The sequence below is a fragment of the Misgurnus anguillicaudatus genome, chromosome 3, assembly GCF_027580225.2.
Source record: "Misgurnus anguillicaudatus chromosome 3, ASM2758022v2, whole genome shotgun sequence".
In the NCBI taxonomy this organism is placed as follows: Eukaryota; Metazoa; Chordata; class Actinopteri; order Cypriniformes; family Cobitidae; genus Misgurnus; species Misgurnus anguillicaudatus.
Window position 1 is genome coordinate 946,512 of NC_073339.2, and position 26,862 is coordinate 973,373.

Sequence of the window (26,862 nt, forward strand, 5' to 3'; positions counted from 1 at the left end):
AGCTTAGGGGCTAAGTACATGTAGGAAAAGGATCTTCCACCTTTAGACACTTAAACATTTTAAACTACAAGAATTCACAGTCAGGCGCAAGGATACAGTTTCTAACGGAGCAACAGGAGCCTCTCACAACTGTTACACTTGTAATTTATTCCGATTTGTGTTTTTAGAAAATGTAATACTATGATGCAAGTTCACGGACTGCACAGCGTGCAACTGCAAATGTGCAAGGACATTCAAAGATACAGCATCATGGGGTTCCTTTTTGCATACAGAAAATCCCACCTGAATATTTTACCATTTTCCTTAAATATCGAGAGAACAAAGCATTGTGATAATGATGTACTGATTGGTTCTTGTAAACCCAGGGGTGTTGCCTAATATACATACAGTGGATGATTGGTTAACATGTCTAAGGTAGGAGGTGTCTACCAACATTGCGTAAAGTTTGCTTAGACTTTTTGGTTTCTTTGTAAACGAAAGTTTAATGCATTTTAGGAAGGATCGTTCCAGTGCACCTATACACCCATTGCATATGTCCAAATTTCAAAACCGTTCTATTTCATCATTAAAAATCTGAAAACAGGGCTTTAAGTGAAAAATACTTGTCCTTTAACATTGAATTCTATTGTCATATGAGTGAGACCACTGTAACCACTTGCATTAAGATTTCAATTGAAAACCAATAAGAACAGTTTCAGATTCTTTGTGCATGGAGAATGTAGCATATACAGTTTGCTTTGAGACTATGAGAATATGGATGTACAGTATGACACCCTGAAGGTCTGATCTTTGAAAAACAAATGTGGTCTCAGTTAGAAGTCCACTGTGAATCGTAGAGAGTTGTTTTCCCGGGCATTCACGGTGCACCCATGCTGTGTTCATTGGGGAGGGGCTATCTTTATTCAGGAAATTAGCCTTACAGTACAAAGCATCTGCTGAAAATTACATTTGAAAGTAGCTTGAGTTCATCTAGCCACTTGTCCCATTTTTGTGCAAAAGGCTGCAGGATGGTCTTTGTCCCATCCACAACTCATTCTGTACAACTCTTGTCCAATTCTTTTAGGAATCTCTCCAAAAACTGTATCAAGAAGAATCTTGGCTTGTTTCTCAATGAAAGCTAACAAATCAGCAAAGTCTGGCCGCCTTTGAGAGCGTTCAGAAATTTCATAAGTTGTAGCTCTCCACGTCTCTCTTCGCTTATAGGGAAGCCTAGCGACAATTAACCTAAAATTGAGTGGTAAATTCAATTCTGCCATGTTAGCCAGATCTTGTGCTGCATTGCAACATCCTCTGAGGTAGACTGCATAGCTGTAGAATGCTTTTCCATCGTCAGGATGAATGTTACTCCATTTCAAAATCATTTCCATGTATGCACTAGCAATCTTAAATTCATCTCCAAAATGGTACTTTAATAAACGTTTGGCATCAGCATAACCTCTGCTAGCATTCATGAGCAGCGGTGGTGGGCAGCTTCGGTCCTGGGGGGCCGGTGTCTTGCAGAGTTTAGCTCCAACCATAATTAAACACACCTGAGGCAGCCAATTAAGGTCTCACTAGGCATCCTAGAAACTTTTAGGCTGGTGTGCTCAGGCAAGTTGGAGCTAAACTCTTCAGGACGCCGGCCCTCGGGGGCCGAGGTTGCCCATCCCTGCTGTACAGTCAACTTCGAACAAGTTCCTTTGGTTCACCTGCTGTGAACTGTTGTTGATAATACAATTGTTCTTGATTGTTATCCATCTTCTCCTCAATATTATGAATAAAAGACCTCATAAAAGGTCTATATTCCAGTGGATCACCGCTGAATACTGGAATCTTACATGTAGGAAGTGAAACTTGTTTCTGCTGGGTCACAAAGCAAGTTGGCTAAATCACTTTGTCTTTGCAAAACACGACCAAGATCAACACCAGTGATGTTGGTGTATGTCGCTGCATCATGCTGCTGGTCAATATGTGATGTCATAGTTGTAATTGTACTTGCTTCCAAAACACTGGCTTGAATCTTCGGTCCACATATAAACAACCTTGAACCATTTTTCAAGACTGCCATCATCAACTTCAAACTTAATTTGAACGCTCCAAAGTTCACGAATATCTTTCAAATTATGCCATATCAGATTGTCAAAACCAGATTATTTCCCATGCAGATCCACTGCCAGCAAAATTCATAATAAAACTTGCCTAATGCCTACTCACGGCCCAGCAGCATGTTCAAGCAGCTGCATGTCCTAGACCAGTGTTTCCCAACCCTGGTCCTCTGGCACCCCCCCCAGAAAGTTTTAGATGTCTCCTTATTTAACACACCTGATTTAACTCATCAGCTTGTTAGGGACACATGTTTACCATTTTGGAAGGAGGCTGATGAGTCGAATCAGGTGTTTTAAATAAGACATCTAAGACTTTCTGGGAGAAACACTGTCCTAGACATTTCTCTCCCTTCCCTGAATGAACCAAAGCCCAGTACTGCGGCACATATCCACTCCAATAGGCAGTTGGTTGAGTCTTTCTCGTGATCAGCGTCCACATCTTCATGGAAATTTTCGGACTTAAGTATAGCGGAACAAATATAGTGAGTCGCTGTTCGGAGGGGAAAGCACAATTGACGTGTAGTCTGAATTCATCTTCTACATTCTACATTTATTTTGATGGAAAACAAAATAGAATAAAAGTCACATCCCTGCAGGGAAACATGGTCAGAAAATTGTATTCGCTTTCCCTTACTGAACTCCCCCACCAATTATCAAAATACATAATCTTGATGATATAATAAAGTTTTATTTCAAAACATTCAAAATTAGTAACCATACAATCAGAATTAATTCACAAATAATAATAATCAAACTTAGATTTAATTATATTGAAAATATTAAATAAGTCCATTAAATCCAAATGTGCAAATAAAATAGAAATGGGAAGAAAAGAGGAATGGCTCCAACAAAACATGTTCATGTAAAAATATTACATTATTATCAAAATATTACAACTTTATTCTTGTTAAATAATGACTTTATTCTCGTTAAATAATGACTTTATTCTCGTTAAATAATGACTTTATTCTCTAAATTGTATGACTTTTTTCTCAAAATTGTACAACTTAATAAACAACTGCCCCATATATAGACCCAGGCCTGCAGTGTTCATTTATTGTGTATGCATTAAATGATTTTTACTGCATAACATTTAAAATCCTTTAATGCACAGCAAGCTGTTGATTATACCATGGTCATTTGTCAAGTTATAGACTAGTATTGTTTTTTTTAACCATATTATTATATTTTTAGTTTGCAGATCACATCAAATTATACAGTGAATAACACATAGCAAACATTTTTCACCCTCTACCTCTTAACCCCCCATTCACAAACAAAGGAACGTTTCATTTTCAGCAGTAATGTTAAAGCAGTGTTTTAACATTAAATTTATTGAAATGCATTAATATAATTAATAAAATCCTTTTTATAAAACAGCATTTTAAAATGTTGACAATTTTTAGGAGAAAGAGATTGTCCTGTGTCTATTTTTAACATAGACCGTAAAAAAATATGGACGTAGTGTCCGTGACGTCACCCATTGGTTTCTGAAGATCGTTTTTGAAGTAGGCATTAGGTGTGTTCGACTTCATGCGGCGCTGCGCAGACAGATCGGCGGCTGACTTGAAGCAGTGCATTCCGGTTAGTAATTTTGTCCGACTTCAGCTGGCGCTGCAGGCACGTGACTGTGTCATATGGTTTTTAAGTACCGCGAGAGTGTTTCGAGAGTAGCCGGCTAGTTGTGATGACGACACAGCTTTACGTGATTGGTCGCCTCACTGATGACAACGATCACGTGCGTTTCAAGTTTAATCCAACCTTTAGTTCCACAACTAAACATAAATTCATGTTTTAATACAGAAAAAAACACGTTAATATGCATAAATATGTTATATTGTGTCGTGTAGTAAAATAAAAATGAAAATAACAAACTCTATTGGTTTTTTAATAATATATGCTTGTTTCCCGTTAGTTTCGGGTATACAGTATAAGCAGCAATTAAAATATCGATATAAAATGTTTCTGGTTGCCACTTTTTATTAAAAGGTTTGTTTTTATCAAATTCAGCATCCAATTCACTTCATTTGCGATTAAAAACAAGGAAACACGGCGCACATGTCACTACGGCAATCAGCAGGTGTCCGGCTTGACGGCTCCGTCTTCAGTTCCTCCATCGACTGCAAGTGGCAAACCTCGCTGATCGGTCTGCGCAGCGCCGGATGATCTCGAAAACACACCTATTGCCTGCCGTTGCCATCTTGGTCGCGCGTCACCGCGAATCACTCGCGGAAAACCGAAAATGGGTAAAGAGGCGGGACATGGGTGAAGCTGAGGTGGCTGGATGCTGAAACCACGCCCACCTAGCACGAGTCTAGTGACAGCAGTGGCTGTTCAAACGTCACTCAAGCGGCCACGCCCTTAATTATGCAGAACTTTAAGGCTTAATATAATTTAAACGGATGAGTTACAAAAACATTCACCCCCCTCACAGTTGTCATGAAGAGCTATTGAAATTAGCTATATAGACCAAAAACTCTCTTTTGTACCAGGCTGTAAACATATTATTTTCTACTGTAAAGTTGGGCATTTTTAACATGGAAGTCTATGGGAATTGGCTCCCTTTTGGAGCCAGCCTCAAGCGGCCAGTCGATGAATTGCAGTTTAAGTCACTTCCGTATTGGCTTCATCAGAGAGATCGGAAGGTTGCCCCTCGATTTTTAAGTATATACCAATTATTTCAATGTAGTTTGTTCTTCAGTATGTTTCTTCTTGTGATGATTCTGGAGACTTCTAGAAGAAGCAAATCTCTCTCCACAGATCGAGCAGTGGTAAGGTTTCTCTCCAGTGTGAACTCTCTCATGGTCTTTAAAGGAACTTGAATGAGTAAAAGTCTTCTCACAATAAGAGCATTTGTAAGGTTTTTCACCTGTATGAGTTCTCTGATGTGACACTAAATGTTCATGTTGATTAAAACTCTTTCCACAAATATTACACTGATGAGGTTTCTCTCCAGTGTGAACTCTCTCATGAACTTTAAAAGTACTTAGACCAGTGAAGCTCTTCTCACAGATTGAGCAGTGATAAGGTTTTTCTCCAGTGTGAACTCTTAGATGAAGAGTCAAATTACTTGAAGTAGAGAAGCTCTTCCCACACTGAGAGCAGATGTAAGGTTTCTCTCCAGTGTGAACTCTCTGATGGGCTTTAAAGGAACTTGAATGAGTAAATGTCTTCTCACAATGAGAGCATTTGTAAGGTTTTTCACCTGTATGAGTTCTCTGATGTGAGACTAAATTGTAATGTTGATTAAAGCTCTTCTCACAAACACCACATTGGTAAGGTTTCTCTCCAGTATGAACTCTCTGATGGGCTTTTAAGGAACCTGACTCAGTAAACGTCTTCTCACACTGAGAGCATTTGTAAGGTTTATCACCTGTATGAGTTCTCTGGTGCGACACTAAATTGGCAGGTTTTTTAAAACTCTTTCCACAAACACCACATTGATGAGGTTTTTCTCCAGTGTGAACTCTCGCATGAAGAGTCAAAGTACTTGAAGAAGAGAAGCTCTTCCCACATTGAAAGCAGAGGTAAGGTTTCTCTCCAGTGTGAACTCTCTCGTGGATTTTTAAGTGACCTGACTTAGTAAACATCTTCTCACAGTGAGAGCATTTGTAAGGTTTTTCACCTGAATGAGTTCTCATGTGTGACACTAAATTGGAACGTTCGCTGAAACTCTTGGCACAAACACTACAGACAAAAGGTTTTTCTCCAGTGTGAAGTCTCTCATGGGCTATCAGCTGAGATTTATAACCAAAACCTTTATCACAGTGTGAACACTGATAAAGTTTCTCTCCAGTGTGTGTTTTCTGGTGTAATTTTAAATAACTTTTATTTGTAAAGGCTTTGTCACATTCACTGCACTGATACGGTCTCTCATTGGTGTGTATAAGCATGTGTTTCTTCAGATAAGGTTTTTGGCTGAATCTCATCTCACAGTGAGGACACTCGTATGGTTTTTCTCCTGTGTGAAGTCTTTTATGATCAGTAAGACTTCGTTTGGTGGTGTAATATTTGCCACATTCACTGCAGTAGAAAGGGGTTTCATGACTTTGTATTCCCTCATGTCTCTGTGAGCTCATTGTCTCTCCACCGGTGATGCAGGAAAGAGTTGAGGACGTTATTTCTCCATCCAAACATAATTCATTCTTCACATCTGAAAGAAACATGAAACAATTCAATTCTCTTTTCACTTTTAATTACACAAAGAAGGATGAATTGAGATTCTGTATTTTTCTCTATATTCACACAGAGCCAGACACAGGTCATTGCACATCAAATAAACCAAATTATGGTAACATACACACTCAAAATTGTGTTTTTATTAAATTATTATTCTATAACAAAAGATCTACATTTTCTTGTTTGATGAGATACCTCAACTATGAAGACTTGTATGCTTTTGAACCAATATGAATCATCACAGCTGCAGGCTTGATATAGACCACACGACTATGAGAGAAATATTGCTTTTATACAACAGTTCGACGGCACAAGTTTGAAAAAAGAAAACAACAAGGAGTGAATTAAAGCCTCTTTGTTGGAGAACTACTTTTTTCCGCCACAGATTTGAAGGCCAGAATGATATGTAGGCTTTTCGACCACTTATTTCCATTGTCATAATAACTTGATAGACGGAATAATGTTTCTTTATATTTCCACATCTTGGTCACAAAGTGTAGTTTTAAGATTAGTTCCGGGGAAAATTATATATGTATAATATTCAAATATGCAGTCTACAGGGTCTATAAAGGGTCTAATCTTAAGTCATAGATGTAACAATGAATATTTGTGAATAGTATAATGTATAAATAATACATTTGATGCTAAACTCATCAGTTTATTTAACTTAATTTATCATTAAGTTTATTTTATTTGTTCTTTTTTTTAAACAAGGTAGGCAATATACATAATCTAAGTACTAAAGATTAAGATAGGATCTGTTTCCCCTGCATACTTGATAAATCGTGTTGTTGTAAGTCAGGGGCTTTAAGACTTTATCAACACAACAGGTAATCTCAAGACCCAGCATTTTTGTTCCCTTTCAGTAGTCTACATGCCTCAAAGTCGTAAAATGTAATACAGTACCACAGCACTGTTTGCTTGTGAGATTTTTCTGTGAAAAGCATGCTGGTATGATTTATTTCTATTGTACATTTTAATTGCAAGTTATTTGCCTTAAACTTTTAGAACCAGCTTGTTCAGCGCAAACAGATACAGTAAATATCCATGCTAGGGCTGCATGATTATGGCAAAAATCATAATTGTTTAGGCTGTTGTATTATTTTGCACTTAATTAGAAATGATATATTTAACAAATATAATGAATCGCAAGGTTGCAGAAAACACTGCTTCTGATGATTTAATGATAATATTTGAATATAGTCAGTTATGAAGTAAAGTGGGCCGATCTAAGGCATGAAACTCCATGGCGGCTGAAAATGAGTCCTGAATATGGTATCTTCTAAAGTTTTTCATGTGAGATTTTTTCTTTATTTTGATCTTTAATTTGTATGTTTTCTGTTTTATTCTTCATTTGATATGTTACTCTCTGTGAAAGGGCTGAAAAGAAGACCTGATGCTGTCTTTTTTAATGAAATACAGACCAACCCAGCAAACACATAACGTTCCCTTATGGTTCCCATTTGGTTATTTTTTGGGAACCAAATAAGAACATTCTGGGATAAGTTATGGGTCATTCTATGAAAATGGTGGCTTTTTGAACAGACAACTTTTTAAAAATGTAATTCTTTTGTTATACCACAACTTATAGTCAGATAATAGTTAACCTCTTAACATTATAAATCAACTTAAAGACAGCTTAATGTATTTTTATATAAATAATCTCATATTTCATAAATGTGTAAATGTAATATTTACAATAAAATAAAGGTTATTGGTCAGATTAAGACCTTTTGACTAAAATGTGTCTTTCATAACACAACATTGTCAAACAAAACATGTCCACTAGAACATTAGAAACACTAACATTGAACGCAAAACTGTTTTCCCAAAAGCACTGATGCGATACTGGGTTATAATAATACCTTACATTTATATAGCGCTTTTCTCAGTACTCAAAGCGCTTTACATATGAATGGGGGATTCTCCTCAACCACCACCAATGTGCAGCATCCACCTGGATGATGCGACGGCAGCCATATTGCGCCAGACCGCTCACCACACACCAGCTTATTAGTGGAGAGGAGATAGAGTGATATAGACAATTACTAGATATGGGGATGATTAGTAGGCCAACGGGCAAGTTTGGCCAGAATGCCAGGGCACACCCCTACTCTTTATCAAATGACATCCTGGGATTTTTAATGACCTCAGAGAGTCAGGACCTCGGTTTAATGTCTCATCCGAAGGACGGTGCTTTTTTGACAGTATAGTGTCCCCATCACTATACTGGGGTGTTGGGACCCACACAGACCACAGGGTGAGCACCCCCTGCTGGTCTCACTAACACCTCTATCAACAGCAACCTGGCTTTCCCAGGTGGTCTCCCATCCATGTACTGACCAGGCTCAGCCATGCTTAGCTTCAGCGGGCAAGCTGTCTTGGGCTACAGGGTGATATGGCTGCTGTCTGGAATGGATGGGGGGCTGTCTTTCCTGCTCTCAATCTCTCTCTGTGTTTTGCCTGTCTGACCCGCCATTTCCTTTGCTCCTGCCTTTTTTCCCTTTCTGTGAGATCCTTCACTCTCTTTCTTTTTTGACCCTCCAAATCTTTTAAGTAAGTCTGGTGTTTCTGTTTAAGGTAGGCTGCTCTGCGGTCTGGGTCAGCATCCCTGCGCTGCCTGTAGAGTCTTTGCTTTTCAGCAGCACTTAATTTCGCCATATCTGTCAAAAGGAAAGCAATATTATGTGTTTAAAATATTAAAACATGTAATAAGATGCTAACAAGTCTTTATTAACATAATTTTTGAGGCTTTTATGAAACCTTATGTTGATTAAAAAGTTAGTGGTGTTATTGATTGTCACTGGTGTTACCAGCAGCAACAGTAACACCTGTGACAAATCTGCAGACACAATGGCATATCTAAGATGGCGGCCACAGTAGCTCAAACCACACTTCTTAAATTGTAAATAAATCACTTAATCATGCAATTTCCCCTTACTAAACTGTAGAACACCAGTGACACATCTTAAGTCCTCACATGAAATTATCAAATTATTTATCAAATTGCTAAAAGATGAGGAGAGAGTGCACACTCACTATGTGCTTTTCAAAACAGCCACGCCTACAATGAACCTTTGACCTAGGAAGAAGTTGGAAAGGATGTTGATTTTTTCAAAGTGGTGGTTTTTATCAATTGTAAAACCAGTGACATGAAATTGAGGGACAGGTTTACCTGTAAATTATTTATATTATTGATATTTTAGTTTTTTAGGTAGCCCACTAAATAACTGTACTACTCCCCTTTGTATTATGTCATTTAATGGGGGAGAATAATATATTTTTTAACTCAAAATATGTCACTAAACCATGACTCCTTGAGGAACAAGCCAATTTCATGGTAGGCTACTGAGCGTGTTCTACAATATATATAAAAAAATGGTTTGCAACTGTCTTATGTTTTACTAATAATAAAACACTTCAATTAAAACAAAAAATATATATTTTGTGTCATTATCTGACACTTTTAAGTGTTTTCCTGGTGGTTGAGGCAGGGACGGGAAAGCCACCATTTTCATAGAATGACCCGAATAATGGATGGTAAAGCCCCTAGCTCACTGCTCCGTGTGTGTTCACTACTGCTGCTATCCATTCGATTTTTTTTGTTGTTGAGGAAATTAAGTGAAAACCTCTTTAAATCCATGTATTCCTTTATTAGTGCGCAAGTCTTATGTGCGCGCTCCATTGCTGCAGCACGCGCTTCTCTGCTACGCTCCTCCAGAACGCGCTTGCGAACTCACGTCACTCACGGTCGTTTAATTTTACCTCAGAGACAAACATTATTTTACCGATTTCTTTACTTTCTTTCGTCATTTAGTAACTTAAATATCAGAGAACAAATATGTATTTTAGTGTTTTTTGATCGATTTTAAACGTCTATATGAAGACAAATAGGTTGGATTTATGGAAAAACAAGAGACGTTGCGGCAAACTGCTCTGGTAAGATTCAAAGTGAATGAAATGTTTTATTTGTCTTTTTTACCCCAAAGACTACATTATTTAGCAAATCATTTTATCTCTTTTTTTAAATATGTGTGAACAAAACTATATTTTAAGGATTTCCGGTCGATTTGACACAGCTTATGAAGAGAAGGGGAAAAGCTTTTAAAATTGTATCTAAAAACGGATTGGCGACTATACTGCAATGGTAAGATCTGTAAAGTGTTTATTATCTGTCAATAAATATCTGTTTTATGTCCTCTATATCTTGAAGTCATAATTTATATATTTTACAATGTTATCTAAATACAATGTGTGATGTTGAGGTATTTTTTATTAAAAATAAGCTCCAGTTTATGTTCTCTGAACAATAAACACTGTTTAACACATGATGTTAATGGATTATTTGATTATTTGCAGTCAGGGGTATTACAATGTAGAGGTTGTTATTTATAGTTATGTACTTTAATTTTGCATTTTTAGTCTGATAATTTGTATATAGGCATACAATATAAAGGTTAGGGGAACGTTATCAGAACGTTGTGGAAACGTTAAGCTAACATTAGGGGACCGTTGGCGCACCGTTAGGAGACGTTCTCAAAACCTAGGGGGAACGTTCTATTGACGTCAAAAAAACAACAAAAAAAAAAACACGTTCCTGTGGAACCAGCAGGTAACTTTATGGTATCTGTTCTGGGAACCACAAGCTAACGTTCCCAGAACGTTCTGGGAACCAAACATTGTTTATTTTAAACGTTTTAACTCTCATCTTCTGTTTTACATCATTTTATAATTTTATAATCCAGGTTACCCTTAAACAATCGCTCATAATTAAGAAGACATACCTGAGAGAATAAAAGCATGACCATCATCATGATTGTCTTCATATTCATCTTCTGTTGGTTCAATTTTTATTTCTGCAGGTTCAGTTTTTATTTCTGTAGGTTCAGTTTTTATTTCTATGGGTTCAGTTTTGATCTTCATCATGAGGTTCATGCAGTCGATGGGTTTGACTGAACACATCTTGGGTGTGGTCTGCAGGATCTGCTGCTGTTCTCCAGCGTTACAGACAGAATCCAGAGACTCTGTGGAGGTTTGATCAGTAGATTCATCATCCTGTAAGTCCTGATCAGTTCCTGATTTACAGCACATCACATCCATCTTGGCATCAGCACTAAAATACACAGAGACAAGACTCTGTTTACACTCAATAAAACACTGAAGAGAGAAAAACACTGAGGATACACAAACACATCATACGCGAGCTCTTTCTTTCTTTCTTTTGTTGGTTTATCGGCGGATTAAAGAGCTGCAGAGCGCCTTCTTCTTCTTTTTAATGGCGGATCATATCTTGAGGATAATACCGCCATCTGCTGGATAACTAGACAGGAGTGTGTAAAATGGACGTTGGCAAAAGACACATTAAATCATAAAACAATAACAAAACCAAATACCCCCAAAATAAAAAAAATGTGGGTAATACTACTAATAATAAAATAATTAATGAACCTAAATTATTCTAGTTAATCCAATATCATTAATATACATAATGAGATATCTGCTTCTTTGTCCCTGCATTCCTTGATCCTGTAAAATATTATGAATGTCATTTTTTGCATCCGAGTCTTTCCATTTCTGTCTAAGTTGGTCAAATTTCTTACATCTATATAAAACATGGGTGACATCCTCCAAGACTTAACATTCAGAGCATATGCCATAACTTTTATTAAGGATAATGTGGAATTAAGGCCTGTGTAGCCCAACCTCAATCTGGTTATAATAACTTCTTTATGCCTATTTAGACCCAATGAGATTATTATTTTCCCTCCAACACAGTTCTGATTACTATGATAGTGTCTCTGTGATTCCCATTCATCTTGCCATCTAAGCATAATCTGTGATTTAATGAAAGCTGTAGCATCTCTTTTACCCAGTGGAATGTGCATTTCTAATTCCAAAGCTTCTTTAGCTAACTTTTCAGCAGTTTCATTGCCCTTAATTGCCAAAATAATGGTCTGGGATCCAACGAAACTGTACCGCTAATCCAAGGTTTACAAGATTTAAAAGAAGATGCTTATACTAAATCTTCACGTATTGCATTATCTGATATAAGACTTTGCAATAGAGCCATAGAGTCAGTACATATGACTGATCTAAGAGGTTTATTTCTTCAACCCACCTAAGGGCAGTTATTACTGCAGCCATCTCTATTGAATATACCAATAAATGGTCATTAGGTTCTTTAGAACCATCTGGAAATATTTTCAAGTACCCATAATATAATGAATTTAAAGTTGTTTTAAGCGAATTCACGCGTTTTAGGCCATAAAACTTTTTTTGCTTCATTTAGCCCTGCCGAAAAAAACAATAAAACCATTACAGAAAATTCTAATGGTTTCCATTAAAATACCAAATTGGTATTACCAATAGGAACCATTAGCTTTTACCATTAAAACCACTACACTGTAGTGTGTTTTTGGGCCGTATTCCATTAGAACTAATAAAATTCCCAATAGAATATCTGTGACGATGTCTATTGTTTTTTTAGCAGGGAGGAAACATCTCCTCACTATCTGCTAGCTGCATGTCCCCTGAACACACTGTAAAAAACACAATCTCTGTAGACAGCCCAAGCTCCACAAACTGCAACAAAAAGAAAGTGGTCAAACCTACCAACACGAAACATAACAAAGTGTTCCAGCCAATAAACGACAAGAAGGATTTGGGAGTGGGGGTTGGGCGTGTTCATGACTCTTTCAGAAAGCACGGAAGAGAGGGGAGGGGGAGGAGTTTGCTACGTTCCATTTTGTTTGACAACACTTCGAACGTCACACAGATTCGGTTAAAGCTATTTAAATAATAAACGCAAGCTCTATTAAAGCTTTCCCTGAAATGCTCACTTTTTCTGCTAATAAATATTTCCATCTGGAAAAGGAAGCAGCCATGGAGGAACACAACTTAAAGCTAATGCTCGGCTATACTTCAATTCTTTTAATCCGTAACACATTATGTAAGAAATAATCCACACTGTAAAATGTAATTTGTTGACTTTACTTAAAAAAACTTAGGAAACCGATTGCCTCAAATTTTTAAAGTAAAGTTGACAATCAATTTTTAAGTTGTTGTAGCTGAGAAGAAATGTGTTAGGACAACTCATATCATGGTAGTACACTTGAGTACAGTTAACGCAAAATCATTAGTTATGATGACAAAAAAAATGTTAGTCAAGACAACTCATGTCATGGTAGTACAGTGAACTTAAAAATCATTAGCTCCCGTCACTAAGGAAATGTCAGTTCAGACAACTGAGTTATGTTCAGTAAGCAGTACTCATTAAGGCAAGTTATCCTTACAAGGCTAAGTGTTCACAATACTAAGGAAATCTTAGGAAACCGATTGCCTTAAAATATTCAAGTAAACTTTACTCAAAAGTTTTAAGTTGTTGAAACAAAGAGAGACAACAGTTTGAATGAATCAATGAAACACTTTATTTGATTGAAACAGATCAATACAGTGAACTGCACATCCAATAAGAGAGAATTTGAATTTTGAAAAAAGACATAAAAACCCAACAAATCACACATTCACCATTACACAAAACCAAGACCAAATGACAAAAAGAAAAAAAATATAATTCCATCAATAATGTAGATACACCATAAATGTAAGTGTGTGTGTGTGTGTGTGTGTGTGTGTGTGTGTGTGTGTAAAACAAAGAACTTCACTTCTCACTGCCCAGAAGATTTTTGAGTGTTTGAATTTTGGGCCTTAACGGAACACGCTGAGATTTTGGGTTTAAACTTATTCACCGTATCCCCCAGAGTTAGATAAGTCCACACACACCCCCCTCATCCCTGTGCGTCCTGCAACTCCGTCCGACGCACCCACCGCCAGCCCGGCCCAGCAAAAAGACTGGAAGTAAACGGCTCCAGCTAGCACACTGCTCCAAACAAGCGACAAATCAACGCGAACATTTTCCTATTTATATGTTGCGATTTGTATATAGTCACAGTGTGTACAAATAACAAGGTCATATGAGACAGACATCTTTTAACAGTATACATACAGGAAACTATATTCTCAGATGAAGCACTGATACTTGGGCAGAGTGATTAGCACAACTCTCTCCTCACCAGGGGGCTTCTCAGGTGCTGCGAACAAATCACTCCACCCAAGTAGCAGTGCTTCTATAGTTCCCTGTATGTATACTGCTAGAAGATGGCTGTGTCTCACATGACCTTGTTATTTGTACACGCTGTGACTATACAAATCACAACATATAAATAGGAAAATGTTTAATGTTTAAAAAATGTTTAAAAATGTTTAAACAACATATATCTATATTATAACAAAAATGAGTAAGCATACGGCTTCTGCCATCGTCTGGTCAGTCGCTCGCCTCACACACTCTGAAAGAAATAAATGATATCCGACACCGGCTGCTCTGTGATGATGTGCGTTCAGCTCTGCTGAATTCAGGCAGAAGACACATTCATGTTTGCTCTCTCTAATGAAACTAAATGATTTAATTACAAAAAAATATCAAAACGACGGTGAAAGACGGTGTTGCGGTGGGCAAGTGATCTAACCGGTAAGAGGCTGACACACTGGTAATCACCGCTACACCGACTATCGCGACTAGCCTACTCGGCCACTGTAAATTAGCACCTGAAACTACTTACAAAGTATGTCTTGAAGAAGTCTTTGTTCTCATCTCCAAGGAGGATGGGAAGGCCACGGAGGACTGCTGTTCACTAAGCAGTAACATCTGTATTCTGAAAGATAATTTCATACATAGCACCCATAAATGGTCAAGGACCATCAATTAACAGCTCTGAAAATACAATGTGGTTACACTATTTTGCTGACACCATTAAATCATTAATGTGCATGAGAAACGTACCCCCAGTGCGATTTGATGATGCAAATACGCCTTAAGTATCTGGCCGGTACATCCACCCTTGGACTTGAAAATGTCAAGACAGCGAGGAGTGTATTTGTCCAGTTCTTTGAAAACCTCGATTTTGAGGTTTTTGCTGGTTAAGCGAAAGAACTCTGACAGAACCTAAAGAAACAGACAAATGAGCATTTAATGAAGTCATTTTGGATGCGTTTTAATAACAAATCACTAGGTCACACTGGCCAGAAAACTAGTATTACACAAGCCTCGAAAATGAATATATTACTGCAACTTCTGCATCCAATCAGCTCTAATTAACGCTTGCTTGTAAGGCATAAAGGATACATGTATGTATATTGCCCTGCTACTCATTCCATTACAACAGGCTATCTGAATATAACAAATTGTATATGTAAGTTATGTATTTTATGCTTAGAATTAGTCAAGGGGGTTTTATAATTATTTGGTTCATATCATAACTTTCTATTCTGAAAGTTTCATTAATTTAGGTTTAGTATCTAGTATTTTTCAGTAATGCAGTTATTTTGGGAAAATTTTAAATAATTGCAGGCTGAGTTGAGGTGCCCTTAATTTTCTGCTTGGGCCAAAATGTTAAATAAATAACCTTAATTATTTTAAAATCACAAAAATACCAAATGCCCTTTCAATAGAAAAATATATCCCACCTTTAATATTGGAGCACATTAACAGTAAGTTACAAACCTTGAGCGGGAGCGTGAAGTGCACTCAAAATTAAAAATCGAATGAATATATGAATATTCTGATCCAGACCTCCTGCTTAACAGCTGAGCTAGCAGATAAGTTAAAGTTTTACTGTGCCATCGCCAGTTATAGCCGATGCACGCAACAGTTAACAAGCACATTGCGTTTGGCGATATGAATTCATATTTACAGTTTAAGAAATTTGAGATTTACAAGGTGGGACTATGACAAGGTGGTTAGCTAGCTTTAGCTTAAACCTTACCTCACAAACAAAACTCAGCTCAGAACATTAACAGAACATAGTCCTGACTTTACTAAATTGTAGAAATACATTTAACCTACAAACAGACTGAAGTATTACATACATGGCCTCTCCAAATTAACATTTTGCATGCTCTTACCTTCAAACCAAATCCAGACAAACGTTCTTTTGCCGCGTGATGGTTCAAATCCAACGTCTCAGGAGGAACTGCGCATGTGCAATCTCTTCTTCGTTGATTTGTATTGGCGGTTGGCATCCAGCATGGTGCATTGCCGCCACCAACTGTTGGGAGGGTGTGGAGACACTCATACTTCTCAAGTAAAGGTTACTGAAGTATGATAAGTTTAATTACTCTCCTCACCAAAATGCTGTGTCAACTTAATGTAAGCTAGTAGAGTCAACAAATTATGGAGCAACTAGTTATGATAACTATTTATTTTTAAGTAAAGTTAGCTATTACATTTTACAGTGCACGGTGTAGAGGTGAAGAACCACCCGACGCGTAGCGGAGCACCAGCTAAACCAGCACCAAACCAGCATTAGCACCAGCATCCCATATTGGTCATACCAGCAAGACCAGCATATGTTGTGTTTTGGTGCTGGTATGCTGGTGACCACCAGCTGAACCAGCATCAATCCAGCATAATTCCCATGGTGGTTTGATGCTGTTTTTTTTCAGCAGAGTTTCCAAACCCCAGTATGTGCAGTTAACCTCCTAGAAAATGTCTTGAGACAGACAATTAGTAGAGATTTCTAGATTCATCTTCAGATTCATCGGAATCACACATGTTCACATACGAGGTAACATTTGATGAAATAATGCGTTCCTCTAATAATTTTATCTACTTTTTTTATCATTATTGAACATTAAAGTCAATCTGGCTATAGCTTATGTCATTTTCGTTGTTTACATTCTTTATGGATTTAAATTTACTTTAATTTTATGGGATAATGCAGTTGTTGTGCAAAATGCATTAATGACACAATTAAACAAGTTATTTATTAAAATTTAAATAAATAAAATGCTGTTTCAGATGTAAATATGATATCAATATGCCATTATTCCGATTGAATAGTATTTGAAACACTTTATTTTGGAGGTTTTTGCATGCAAGCAGGGGTGTTCAGATTGTTAGAAATGTAAGTGCCATGGAAAAGACTGAAAGCTCTATAATATTTCGTTTGATGTCTGTGTATACACAAATTTCTGTGAGCTGTGCAGACTGTGCCCCTGCTCAGACAATTTCATTATAAAAGAACACCTTTATCTGTTCACGTACTGTTTCCCATACTATATTATAAGGCGGCTTCGGACGATACTTAAGTACACGCGCCTCAGAATTTCGCGTGAAATAGTCCCAAATCCCGTCATTCTCGCCTAGGTTTCGGACATACTATTCATTCGCCTCTGCTTTTTGCCTACTATATAGTATGGCAGTGCGGTTTCGGATTCAGCCAGCATCATGCAGATTATCCTTGTCACACTCCAGTACAGTAGGTGGCGGTATGCACACAAACAGTTGCTTTGCAACCCTCCAATAAACCCACTAAAGAAAGAGCTCGCGTGTGATGTGTTTGTGTATCCTCAGTGTTTTTCTCTCTTGAGTGTAAACAGAGTCTTGTCTCTGTGTATTTTAGTGTTGATGATGAGATGGATGTGATGTGCTGTAAATCAGGAACTGATCAGGGCTTACAGGATGATGAATCTACTGATCAAACCTCCACAGAGTCTCTGGATTCTGTCTGTAACGCTGGAGAACAGCAGCAGATCCTGCAGACCAAACTCAACATGTGTTCAGACAAACTCACGGACTGCTCGAACCTCATGATGAAGATAAAAACTGAACCCACAGAAATAAAAACTGAACCTACAGAAATAAAAACGGAACCTACAGCAGATGAATATGAAGACAAACATAACGATGCTGCTCATGATTGTATTCTGTCAGGTATGTCCCCTCGATTATTGTTGTATTTTTATGTATAACTCTCATTGTTTTATAAAAGAGAGTCACAAACTAAAAGACAAGAATTGAAGGACTAAAATCTAAAAGGGAGATTATGACATTTTTGAGGCATGTTGGCTTTTAAAAAAGACACAAAAGTTGTATATCTTCTTCTAGAAGTGTTACCATAAGTGATGCGATCTGTGAAAACCCATGATGACATGGTGAAAATGTAACAATTGTAGGTTAAGAGAGGGAAAGAGCGATTGCTTAAAGGTACCCTGGTTAGAAACACATGTATGGTTTAAAGTGGTTTAATGGTGGAAATCAAATGGCGATGAGATAAGAAACCACAGCATAGAATTATTATCACAATCATGATCAAGATGATTTTATTCCTTCAGGTATGTTTTATGCTTTACATTTTTTTTACATGACATTGGATTGGACATTGGCTTTTCTCAAGTAGGCTAGTGAAAGAGTTTTGTGCAGCATTTAGTGCAAATATTTCTTATCAGGTAATACATATTGTTTATCAGTGTGTGTGTTATACCCAAATAAATAATAATGAAAAAAGTTCAAAAGTCGGACTTACAGGAGAGTATGGTTGCTATTCAAAGCCTTATTAAAATGGTTGTAATCTGTTACCACAATAGTGCCTGATCTGTTTAAATTTAATTCTTTGGTATATATCTGCTAAGGTGTTACATTAAAATTTGCGCCAGGGTGATTCTCACGAAAACTTGGTTTTAAAAATGTCAAGCATGAAAATGTAAAAATTGCTTAAATTTACTTTTTTTCCCACCAGACATTGAAAAACAAAGTCTGGAGTAAATGGTAACATTAATTTAAAAACTTTTACTTATCATTTAACACTTTTTGTAACATAATTTAAAAAATTAGTCCTAAAAAATCTAATTACCGCAACAGTCAGAAAACGTCATCAACACTGACATATTTTCAAAATGACATGACAAACCTGAAAGAACATAATTTGGAGATTCTGCACATGCATTTGAAATCAAAGTATTATGCTTCTATTAATTAAATTACATTTAATAAGCATCTGTTGCGGTAATGATAATCAAAATGTCGTGTAAGCATTCTGACAAGACAATATTTCAAATTAACTTTAAAAAAATGATCTTACCTGGTAGCCATCTTGAAGTAACTGGTCCATGTGCTTGGTCACTCAAAATCAAACTTTATTCAAATTCTGTATGTGTGCTTAAACTTTTCTCAAAAAGTGTTGCGGAGGATGAGAACATCAGGCATGGACACACAATTTTCCTAATTTTTCTTCATTATTATTATACATGAATATTCAGTAAATATTTTTTCTGTCATCTAAAGTAGTCTAGCAAAACATCCATTTATTTTTTTTCTTAATATTTTTGTGTTAATTTGATTAAATTACAACATAACGCATGTTCAAACACAGCCGGACACATAGCGGTAATGAGAATTTCAGCAGAAAATGAGATAACATTTACAATTATAAATTCTTATGTTGAAATCACACATTGTGCAAGGTAGAACACAGTATTGTGTTAATTCTGATGCTTTTTAATGTTACTATATTACACATTTTAAAGCTAAAATTAGTGCCGTGGTGTTTCAATGGTTTCGTGAGAATCACCCGCCCGTTTCATTCATTTATTTTTTATTTTTGATATGAGCGCACAATCAGAAAATCGGAAAACTAGTCGTTTTTTATTTAAGTTCAGGAAATAAATAATGGAAAAACAAGTTGTTTTTCTTTATTTTCTTTTTGGTATTAATTTGAAAAAACGATTGAAGGAATGATAGACGGGGCCCTATTTATAAACTGTTATTGGAAAATAAAAAATAGTCTGATTAAAAGAAAACGGACTTCCAAAAGAATCCGGCGGGCCAAAAATATTGCAGGCCGCCTGTTTAGGAGAACATATAATAGGTACGTTTGATCAATTAAGTATGCTGAATATTTTTCCTTAATAGTGTAAAACTGTCATAGTAAATAAGCTTTAGTGTGCAGATGGTTATTTTGGGAATTATGCGCTTGACCGGACCTTTAATGCACATCCCGGGTGCAGAGTTGATGCATTGAATTGATGCACTTGAAGCATCCTCTCATGAGAATTCTCGCTTCGCAATGGAAAATTCATAACTGTTAAAACACAAAGAGAATAGATGCATCATGTGCTCAGCACATAGGGAATTGTATCCATCCAAAGGCTTACTGAGACTTTATATAATCAAATATTTAAAATAACCTGCAGTTATTGTATGTGAATGACATGTTTCATCCGTCCACTTCACCAGTGTATTAACCCAGTTGCGAGAACAGACGTTCCGTGAACTTAAATATCTTTAAATGTGCGCGTTTGTTGAAAGCTAAGCAGAGAGTTTTGCCTATGGATTATACAAAATATATTTACTCCAGTATTAGAAGAAGATGGCCATAGAATGCAATATAATTTCAAAATTCTTTTCGCACAAACTACACAAAAGGTGTTTGTCCATTTGTGGAGTTAAACTGTGGAACAGGGGTGGCTTGTGACTGCTCATCCGAGATGCGCTAATTCAAATTAAGTGTTCGGAGTGTCATGTGTGTTGCTTGCGTTTTTAAAATATGTGTTTGTTGCGTCATGTGAACCATGTGCATCACATGTTTTGTCAAAATAAGTGCCTGCTGCACATGCGTCAAAACCGTTTATGATAAAAGAGATGCTCACGTTCACAAAATACACACAAGACACTCACTTAACAGTAAACTCTGATTGTGCATGAGATTATGTGAGTATCTGGCAAATGCGAGCGTCTCTTTTATCATAAACCCTTTAGACGGGTCTGCAGCAGACACTTATTTTGACAAGACACGTGATGCACATAGGATCATTCGATGCGCAGAACACATATTTTGAAAAAGGAACCACACACATGACCTACATACATGAACTTCACATCGAGCGCCCTCGAAAAAAAAGTCACCGGCCGCCACTGCTGTGGAACACCTTCAACTATGAACTGAAGTGCTGCAAAAGTATTTGTAAATAGTATTTGTAAATGTAAAGATATGTAGTATTGATAATATTTGGTTTGGGGTGAGGATTGGGATTGATCCACTTATGTAGTAGTTGTTAGTTGTTGTTTTCTTTTTTCTTTCTTTCTTTTTGTTTTGTTTAGTTTTTTTACATGTGCATAAAGAAGTGACACGTCATAAGATTTTTTTCTTCCTGTTTCTTGCCTTTCTTCCGTTCATGCATGTTATGAAGGAATAAAATGAAAAAAAGATACAGATAGCAATCTCTCCCGTATTCTACTATTAGAAAACCCGCGACAGTGAACTCGACTAGTGTCAGTTACAGTTTACTTTTACAGTTTCTTGCCAGAACTTAAAGGCGGAGTCCATGATGTTTGAAAGCCAATGTTGATATTTGAAATCACCTAAACAAACACGCCCCTACCCCAATAGAATCTGGACCTTCTGTTGATAGACCCGCCCCACACATACGCAACCCGGCATTTGATTTGATTTGATTGGCTATAAGTGTGTTTTGGTAGTCGGCCCGTCTCCTTTTCCAACGCGTTTTTCAAACATCGTGGACTCCGCCTTTAAGATTATATTTGAATCTTTTCATTAAAATGGCCTCTGGTGTCGGAGCCGATGGTGTAGTGGGCAGCACTCCGACATGTGGTGCTTTCGCACTTTCGGCGACCGGAGTTCGATTCCCGGCTCGTGGTCATTTGCCGTTTCCATACCCCTCTCTCCTCCTTATACTTTCCTGTCCTCTCATCTAGCACTGTTTAAATCAAGGCAAAAATGGCCAAAAAAAACCTGGTCTTCTCTAGAGAGGGTCTTTGCGTTTAGTAGGCTAACCGTATTTGCATTTTCTGTATCGAACCTATCAGATCCACTCCAGATGCCATTTTGTTGCGTTCACAGCCAGATCGTTTCCCATGATGTTAAAAACCCCAGGTGTTGTGATCATGGCTAGTTTAACTTCTGCATGCTCCCTTCATTTTCTCTCTGGCTGTATGCGTTTTGTGCAGGGGCCCCATACACGTGTTCCACGCGTAATAAATTAAATAACTAAATTAATCAATTTATTAATTTAGTGTTTGCACATTTATCAGACGTTTATTTTTCTGTCAATAATATATTACAGTATGAGATCCGGAGATCCACCTAAAAATTAACTACTGTATAATGTAGACACACAAACATCAAGAATCTGAGTATGAATCTCAAAAAAACGGGTTGTGTTGCTAATTGCTTATCACAGCGATCTTCTCCCGGACCCCACCCACCTGCCATAAAATATAACCGGAAATAAAGCGAGATTGTTTTGAGGACACGTATATATTTTTTTTAAATAATGAAGCTCACAGATAAGTCATTTGTGTAAATATATTGCAAACAAATGACGTTTTTCATTTTATTTTCATGGCGACTTTAAATGAAAAGGCTTCCCTGCAAATAACAAGTTTTTACGGCAATCTTACCCAACTTATAAAACCCGGAAAAGCCCGGGATACACTGCACGATTTTTGCACTTCTATAAGATCAATACCTTATCACACTGTACGACGTGGATTGTTTAAACTTGGGTACGACAAGCATGTTACTGTACAATGATGATGACAGCTAATGTTCTAATATTGTTGTGTTTCTTTCAGATAAGAAGAGTGATTCAAGTTTTGATGGAGAAATAATGTCATCAACGTCAAAAGAGCGATGGACCGCACAAACTCTTTCCTGCATCACCGGTGAAGAGACACTGAGCTCCCAAAGACATTTAGAGAGAAAACACACAGAACAGAATCTCTTCACCTGCAGGAGATGTAAAATCAGCTTTACTACCTTACAAGAGAAGAAACTTCTTTCAGAAGAGTACAAAGAAAAGAAGTCCTTTCACTGTCAGCAGTGTTTAAATGATTTTTTTACCACAACAACAACAACAACAACTAATATAAACATTGACATGAGGACACACAGTGATGAAAAGCCTTTCCACTGCACTGAATGTGGCAAACACTTCACATCCAAACATAATCTATATTCACATCAGAGAATTCACACAGGAGAAAAACCATACGAGTGTCCTCACTGTGAGATGAGATTCAGACACAAACCTCATCTAAAGGCACATGTGATTTTACACACCAATGAGAGACCGTATCTGTGCAGTGAATGTGGAAAAACCTTTAGGCAAGCAAGTACATTCAAATCACACCAGAATATTCACACTCAAGAGAGACGCTATCAATGTTCACACTGTGATAAAAGTTTTGGTCAGAAATCTCAGCTGAAAGCTCATCAGAGATCTTACACTGGAAAGAAACCTTACGTCTGTAGTGTTTGTGCCAAGAGTTTCAGTGAACGTTCCAGTTTATTGACACATCAGAGAACTCATACAGGTGAAAAACCTTACAAATGCTCTCAGTGTGAGAAGACGTTTGCTCATTCAGGTAACTTAAAAGTACATGAGAGAGTTCATACTGGAGAGAAACCTTACCAGTGTGGTGTTTGTGAAAAGAGTTTTAATCAACATTACAATTTAGTGTCACACCAGAGAATTCATACAGGTGAAAAACCTTACAAATGCTCTCATTGTGAGAAGACGTTTACTCATTTAGGTAACTTAAAATCCCATCAGAGAGTTCATACTGGAGAGAAACCTTACGTCTGCTATCAGTGCGGGAAGAGCTTCTTTGATCAAGCTTCTTTGAACTGTCACCAGAGAGTTCACACTGGAGAAAAACCTTATAAATGCTCTAATTGTGAGAAGACGTTTGCTCAGTCAGGTCACTTAAAAACCCATCAGAGAGTTCACACTGGAGAGAAACCTTACGTCTGCTCGATCTGTGGAGAGAGATTCACGAATGCAGGACCTTTCAAGACTCATCAGAAGAAACACGTTGAAGAACAAACTGATCTGTGAAAAATACTTTGTCTCCTTTTTCACCCCTGATTGCACCCCTGTGAACAAAACCACAAGCTATATACATACGGACACAGAGTGATGGACCACAAAAAGAAAATGGATCCTCCAGAGGACTATCTGCTCCTCCATCTTAAGCAAATATGTTTCTCATGTAGTTCATGGAGTTGACTCATCGGGGGCGATGCCATACTAAATGCAGGCTTTCGTATAGGGCTGGATGATCATTAAAGGTCACGTTTTTTCTGATCCCATTTTTTTAAACCCTAGTTAGTGCGTAATGTTGCGAACGGCCGGTTTGGACTACAGCCCTCTACTTCCTGCTTTAATGACATCACTAAAACAGTTTTTTGACTAAACCCCACCCACAGGAATACATCAGTCGCCAGTTACACTTCAGAGTGCGAGGGATTATAGGTGTGTCGTTATATTTCCGCTGCCTACTGCTGTGACATCATACACGTGAGAGTGTCGTTGTACATTCACATACATTAATTTATTTCTCAGTCTGCCACCAAATTGGCCACCACAAATAGATGCTTGCACATCGCGTTTATCACTACCTCTGTCTTTGGGAACTTATAGCAGAGCACAGATGACAACATATTTGCTCGAGACGGCTAGCTCGAAGGTAAAGCTAATCTTTTACATTATAGTGATGACGCTAGTAGTGACTGTTCTCTCAGACCAATCAGTGTTCTGCAGTGTTTTCGCGTCATGTTTTGGTATCAGCTCAGGTCGCTTGGAACCCCAACTGAGGTGGTACTATAAAAAGTATCGGGTATTACATACTGCACCCAGTGGAAAATCTCCCAAAAGTAAGCTGACCTAATCCAGACAGGGGGGGGACTATGCAATGGAAAAGCACCATCAATAAACGCTTGTACCTCTGTGATTTTTGCACCTCAATGAGTTTTTCCCTTTTTGGCATGTTCTGGCAACATGAAAAGTGTCCAGTTTTTTAAGCTTTCTAGGAGCGTTTCTGGGTTGTCTGAACATAGAGGAATGTTACATTCTACAATTTTCAAATGTTGAGATGATGTCATGTTTTAATGTTCACACATTTAAAACAACTGTTTTCTAGATTTGCTTTTTTCTTGTTGTGTAAATGATGGAGAGACATTGCATTTTATTATTTTAAAACCGTTATAAAACATTTCTGAATGTTCTCTAAAAATATTGCTGTAGAAAAAACAATTGACTTAATGTTTTCAGATGTTGATGTTTTGTTTCATTTAAAGTCACCATTATGGTGATCAGTGTTTGTTTTAGGACTGGACTCTTGACCCTTGAAATTTTGCTTTCTAGTTTTTCCCCAGTTGCATTAACTTTGTGTGTATATAACACATTTGCTGTGTTAATGATCATCATCTAATTAATTGATTCAGTCAATCATCACAAGTTTCTTTCATGTCAAAATAAGATCCAGCACTTAACAGCAGTTTGTCATTAAGGGTTTTTAGAAACTATGGATGCAAATTAATTGCTGTATATTTGGGACTCACTAATGTCAAGAATCAGAGTATGAATCTCAACAATGGTGACAATTAAATGAAAAACTTCATACTACAATGCATGCTGGGTATCATGCTAGGATTACACATCTCATCCAGGACTCCCAGCATGCACTGTGGCATGGATAAATAATTAACGTTTTACAATTTTAAATCTTAAATTATTTAAAATCTTGTTAACGTAAGTTAATGCACAGTGAACTAACATGAACAAAGATTAATAAATACTGTAACAAATGTATGGCTCATGGTTTGTTCATGTTAGGTAATACATTACAATAAGGTTAATTAGTTAACATTAGTTAAAGTGTAACCAAATCCTTAATGACAAACTGCTGTAAGAATTGACAGAAAATAAACTTTTGATGAGTGAGTAAATCAATTAATTAGATGATGATCTTTTCCATTATGTACCAACCACCACAGAATTTCACTATTAACTTTACATGTTCATAACAAATGTTCTTTATAAACACAAATTAATGCAACCAGGGAAAAACTAGCAAGCAAAAACTCAAAATAAAACAAACACTGATCACTTTAAATGACTTTAAATGAAACAATACATCAACATTTAAACCTAATAAGTAAATTGTGCTTTCTACTGCAAAATTTTTACCAAAAATTTAGAAATAATGTTTTATAACTGTTTAAAATGGTAAAATGCAGGGTTTCGCCATCATTTGCATAACAAGCAAGGGGGTAAATATAGAAAACAGTTGTTGTTTTAAACATTGTTTGTAACATTTCTCTAACGTACAAACAACCCAGAAACGTTCTTAGACAGTTTAAAAAATATATACACTTTTAAGTGTTTTTGGGAACGTTGGAAACTTTCAAGGAATGTTCTTAGAACTTTTCTCTGTTAGCTGGTTCTGATTTGTACTTTTAAATACAATAGTCGTAAATAAATAAAAACTGTTTTTAATACATTTTGTTGAGTGAAGTGAAAAATTGTTTTACCTTTTGAAATATGTATTACTTAAGTAACTTGTATTAAGCTATTTAACCTTAAGAACCACTAGTAACCTGTAGTTTGTTATTTTTTTACTATATACACCAAGTATTATGTACTAGGGCTGGGCAATATGAGCAAAAATTCCTTTTTTTTTTTTTAGGAATGGCAGTATCCGATATATGTATCCGAAATATTCCTGCCCATACTGGTGAAATTATTAAATCTATAAAATTTAGGGCTGGGACGATTAATCGTGTAAATGCGCATTTTCTCAATGAATAAATTGTAATGAATTACAGTGAAATGCTGCCACATCCAAAAGCCAGAGGGCGCAGAAACATTAATAACGCTATTCCAGGAAATGTCTAGAGGCATAATATCGCTGTTCTTTAAATAGTTTCAGGTATTTTCATGATAATAAACATTATTT

The 26,862-nt window shown here is 36.9% G+C and overlaps 2 protein-coding genes across 5 annotated transcripts; one reads left to right on the top strand and one right to left on the bottom strand.

The window, feature by feature from the left end:
• Positions 1-4,238: 4,238 nt before the first annotated feature.
• On the bottom strand, positions 4,239-11,849 carry LOC129445318 (uncharacterized). Of its 3 annotated transcripts, XM_073866407.1 has the most exons (4): positions 11,048-11,182; positions 9,303-9,345; positions 8,134-8,926; positions 4,239-6,237 (listed from the first exon to the last, which is right to left on the bottom strand). In XM_073866407.1, the coding sequence occupies exon 4, from the start codon at positions 6,161-6,163 to the stop codon at positions 4,760-4,762; it is 1,404 nt and encodes a 467-aa protein (XP_073722508.1). In that variant the 5' UTR covers positions 6,164-6,237; positions 8,134-8,926; positions 9,303-9,345; positions 11,048-11,182; the 3' UTR covers positions 4,239-4,759. The 3 variants fall into 3 exon arrangements, with proteins under 3 accessions (XP_073722508.1, XP_055062487.2, XP_055062485.2); XM_055206512.2 differs by lacking the exon at positions 9,303-9,345 and having other exon boundaries at positions 11,048-11,185; XM_055206510.2 differs by lacking the exons at positions 8,134-8,926; positions 9,303-9,345 and having other exon boundaries at positions 11,048-11,849.
• Positions 9,822-26,136, top strand: LOC129445325 (uncharacterized). 2 transcript variants are annotated; one of them, XM_073866429.1, is made up of 2 exons: positions 9,822-10,202; positions 22,696-26,136. In XM_073866429.1, exon 2 carries the CDS (start codon positions 22,731-22,733, stop codon positions 23,958-23,960), a length of 1,230 nt encoding a protein of 409 aa, XP_073722530.1. In that variant the 5' UTR covers positions 9,822-10,202; positions 22,696-22,730; the 3' UTR covers positions 23,961-26,136. The 2 variants fall into 2 exon arrangements, with proteins under 2 accessions (XP_073722530.1, XP_055062497.2); XM_055206522.2 differs by lacking the exon at positions 9,822-10,202 and adding an exon at positions 17,643-18,036 and having other exon boundaries at positions 22,696-26,130.
• The last annotated feature ends 726 nt before the right edge of the window (positions 26,137-26,862 follow it).

What these genes read in the sequence shown, in the direction of transcription:
- LOC129445325 (XM_055206522.2), top strand. Translation starts at nt 17,739, where the DNA reads ATGGATGTGATGTGCTGTAAATCAGGAACTGATCAGGGCTTACAGGAT. An exon ending in TCATGATTGTATTCTGTCAG is followed by an intron (nt 18,037 to 22,695) that starts GTATGTCCCCTC and finishes TGTTTCTTTCAG; the next exon opens with ATAAGAAGAGTGATTCAAGT.
- LOC129445318 (XM_055206510.2), bottom strand. Translation starts at nt 11,363, where the DNA reads ATGGATGTGATGTGCTGTAAATCAGGAACTGATCAGGACTTACAGGAT. An exon ending in TCATGCTTTTATTCTCTCAG is followed by an intron (nt 6,238 to 11,047) that starts GTATGTCTTCTT and finishes TGTTTCTTTCAG; the next exon opens with ATGTGAAGAATGAATTATGT.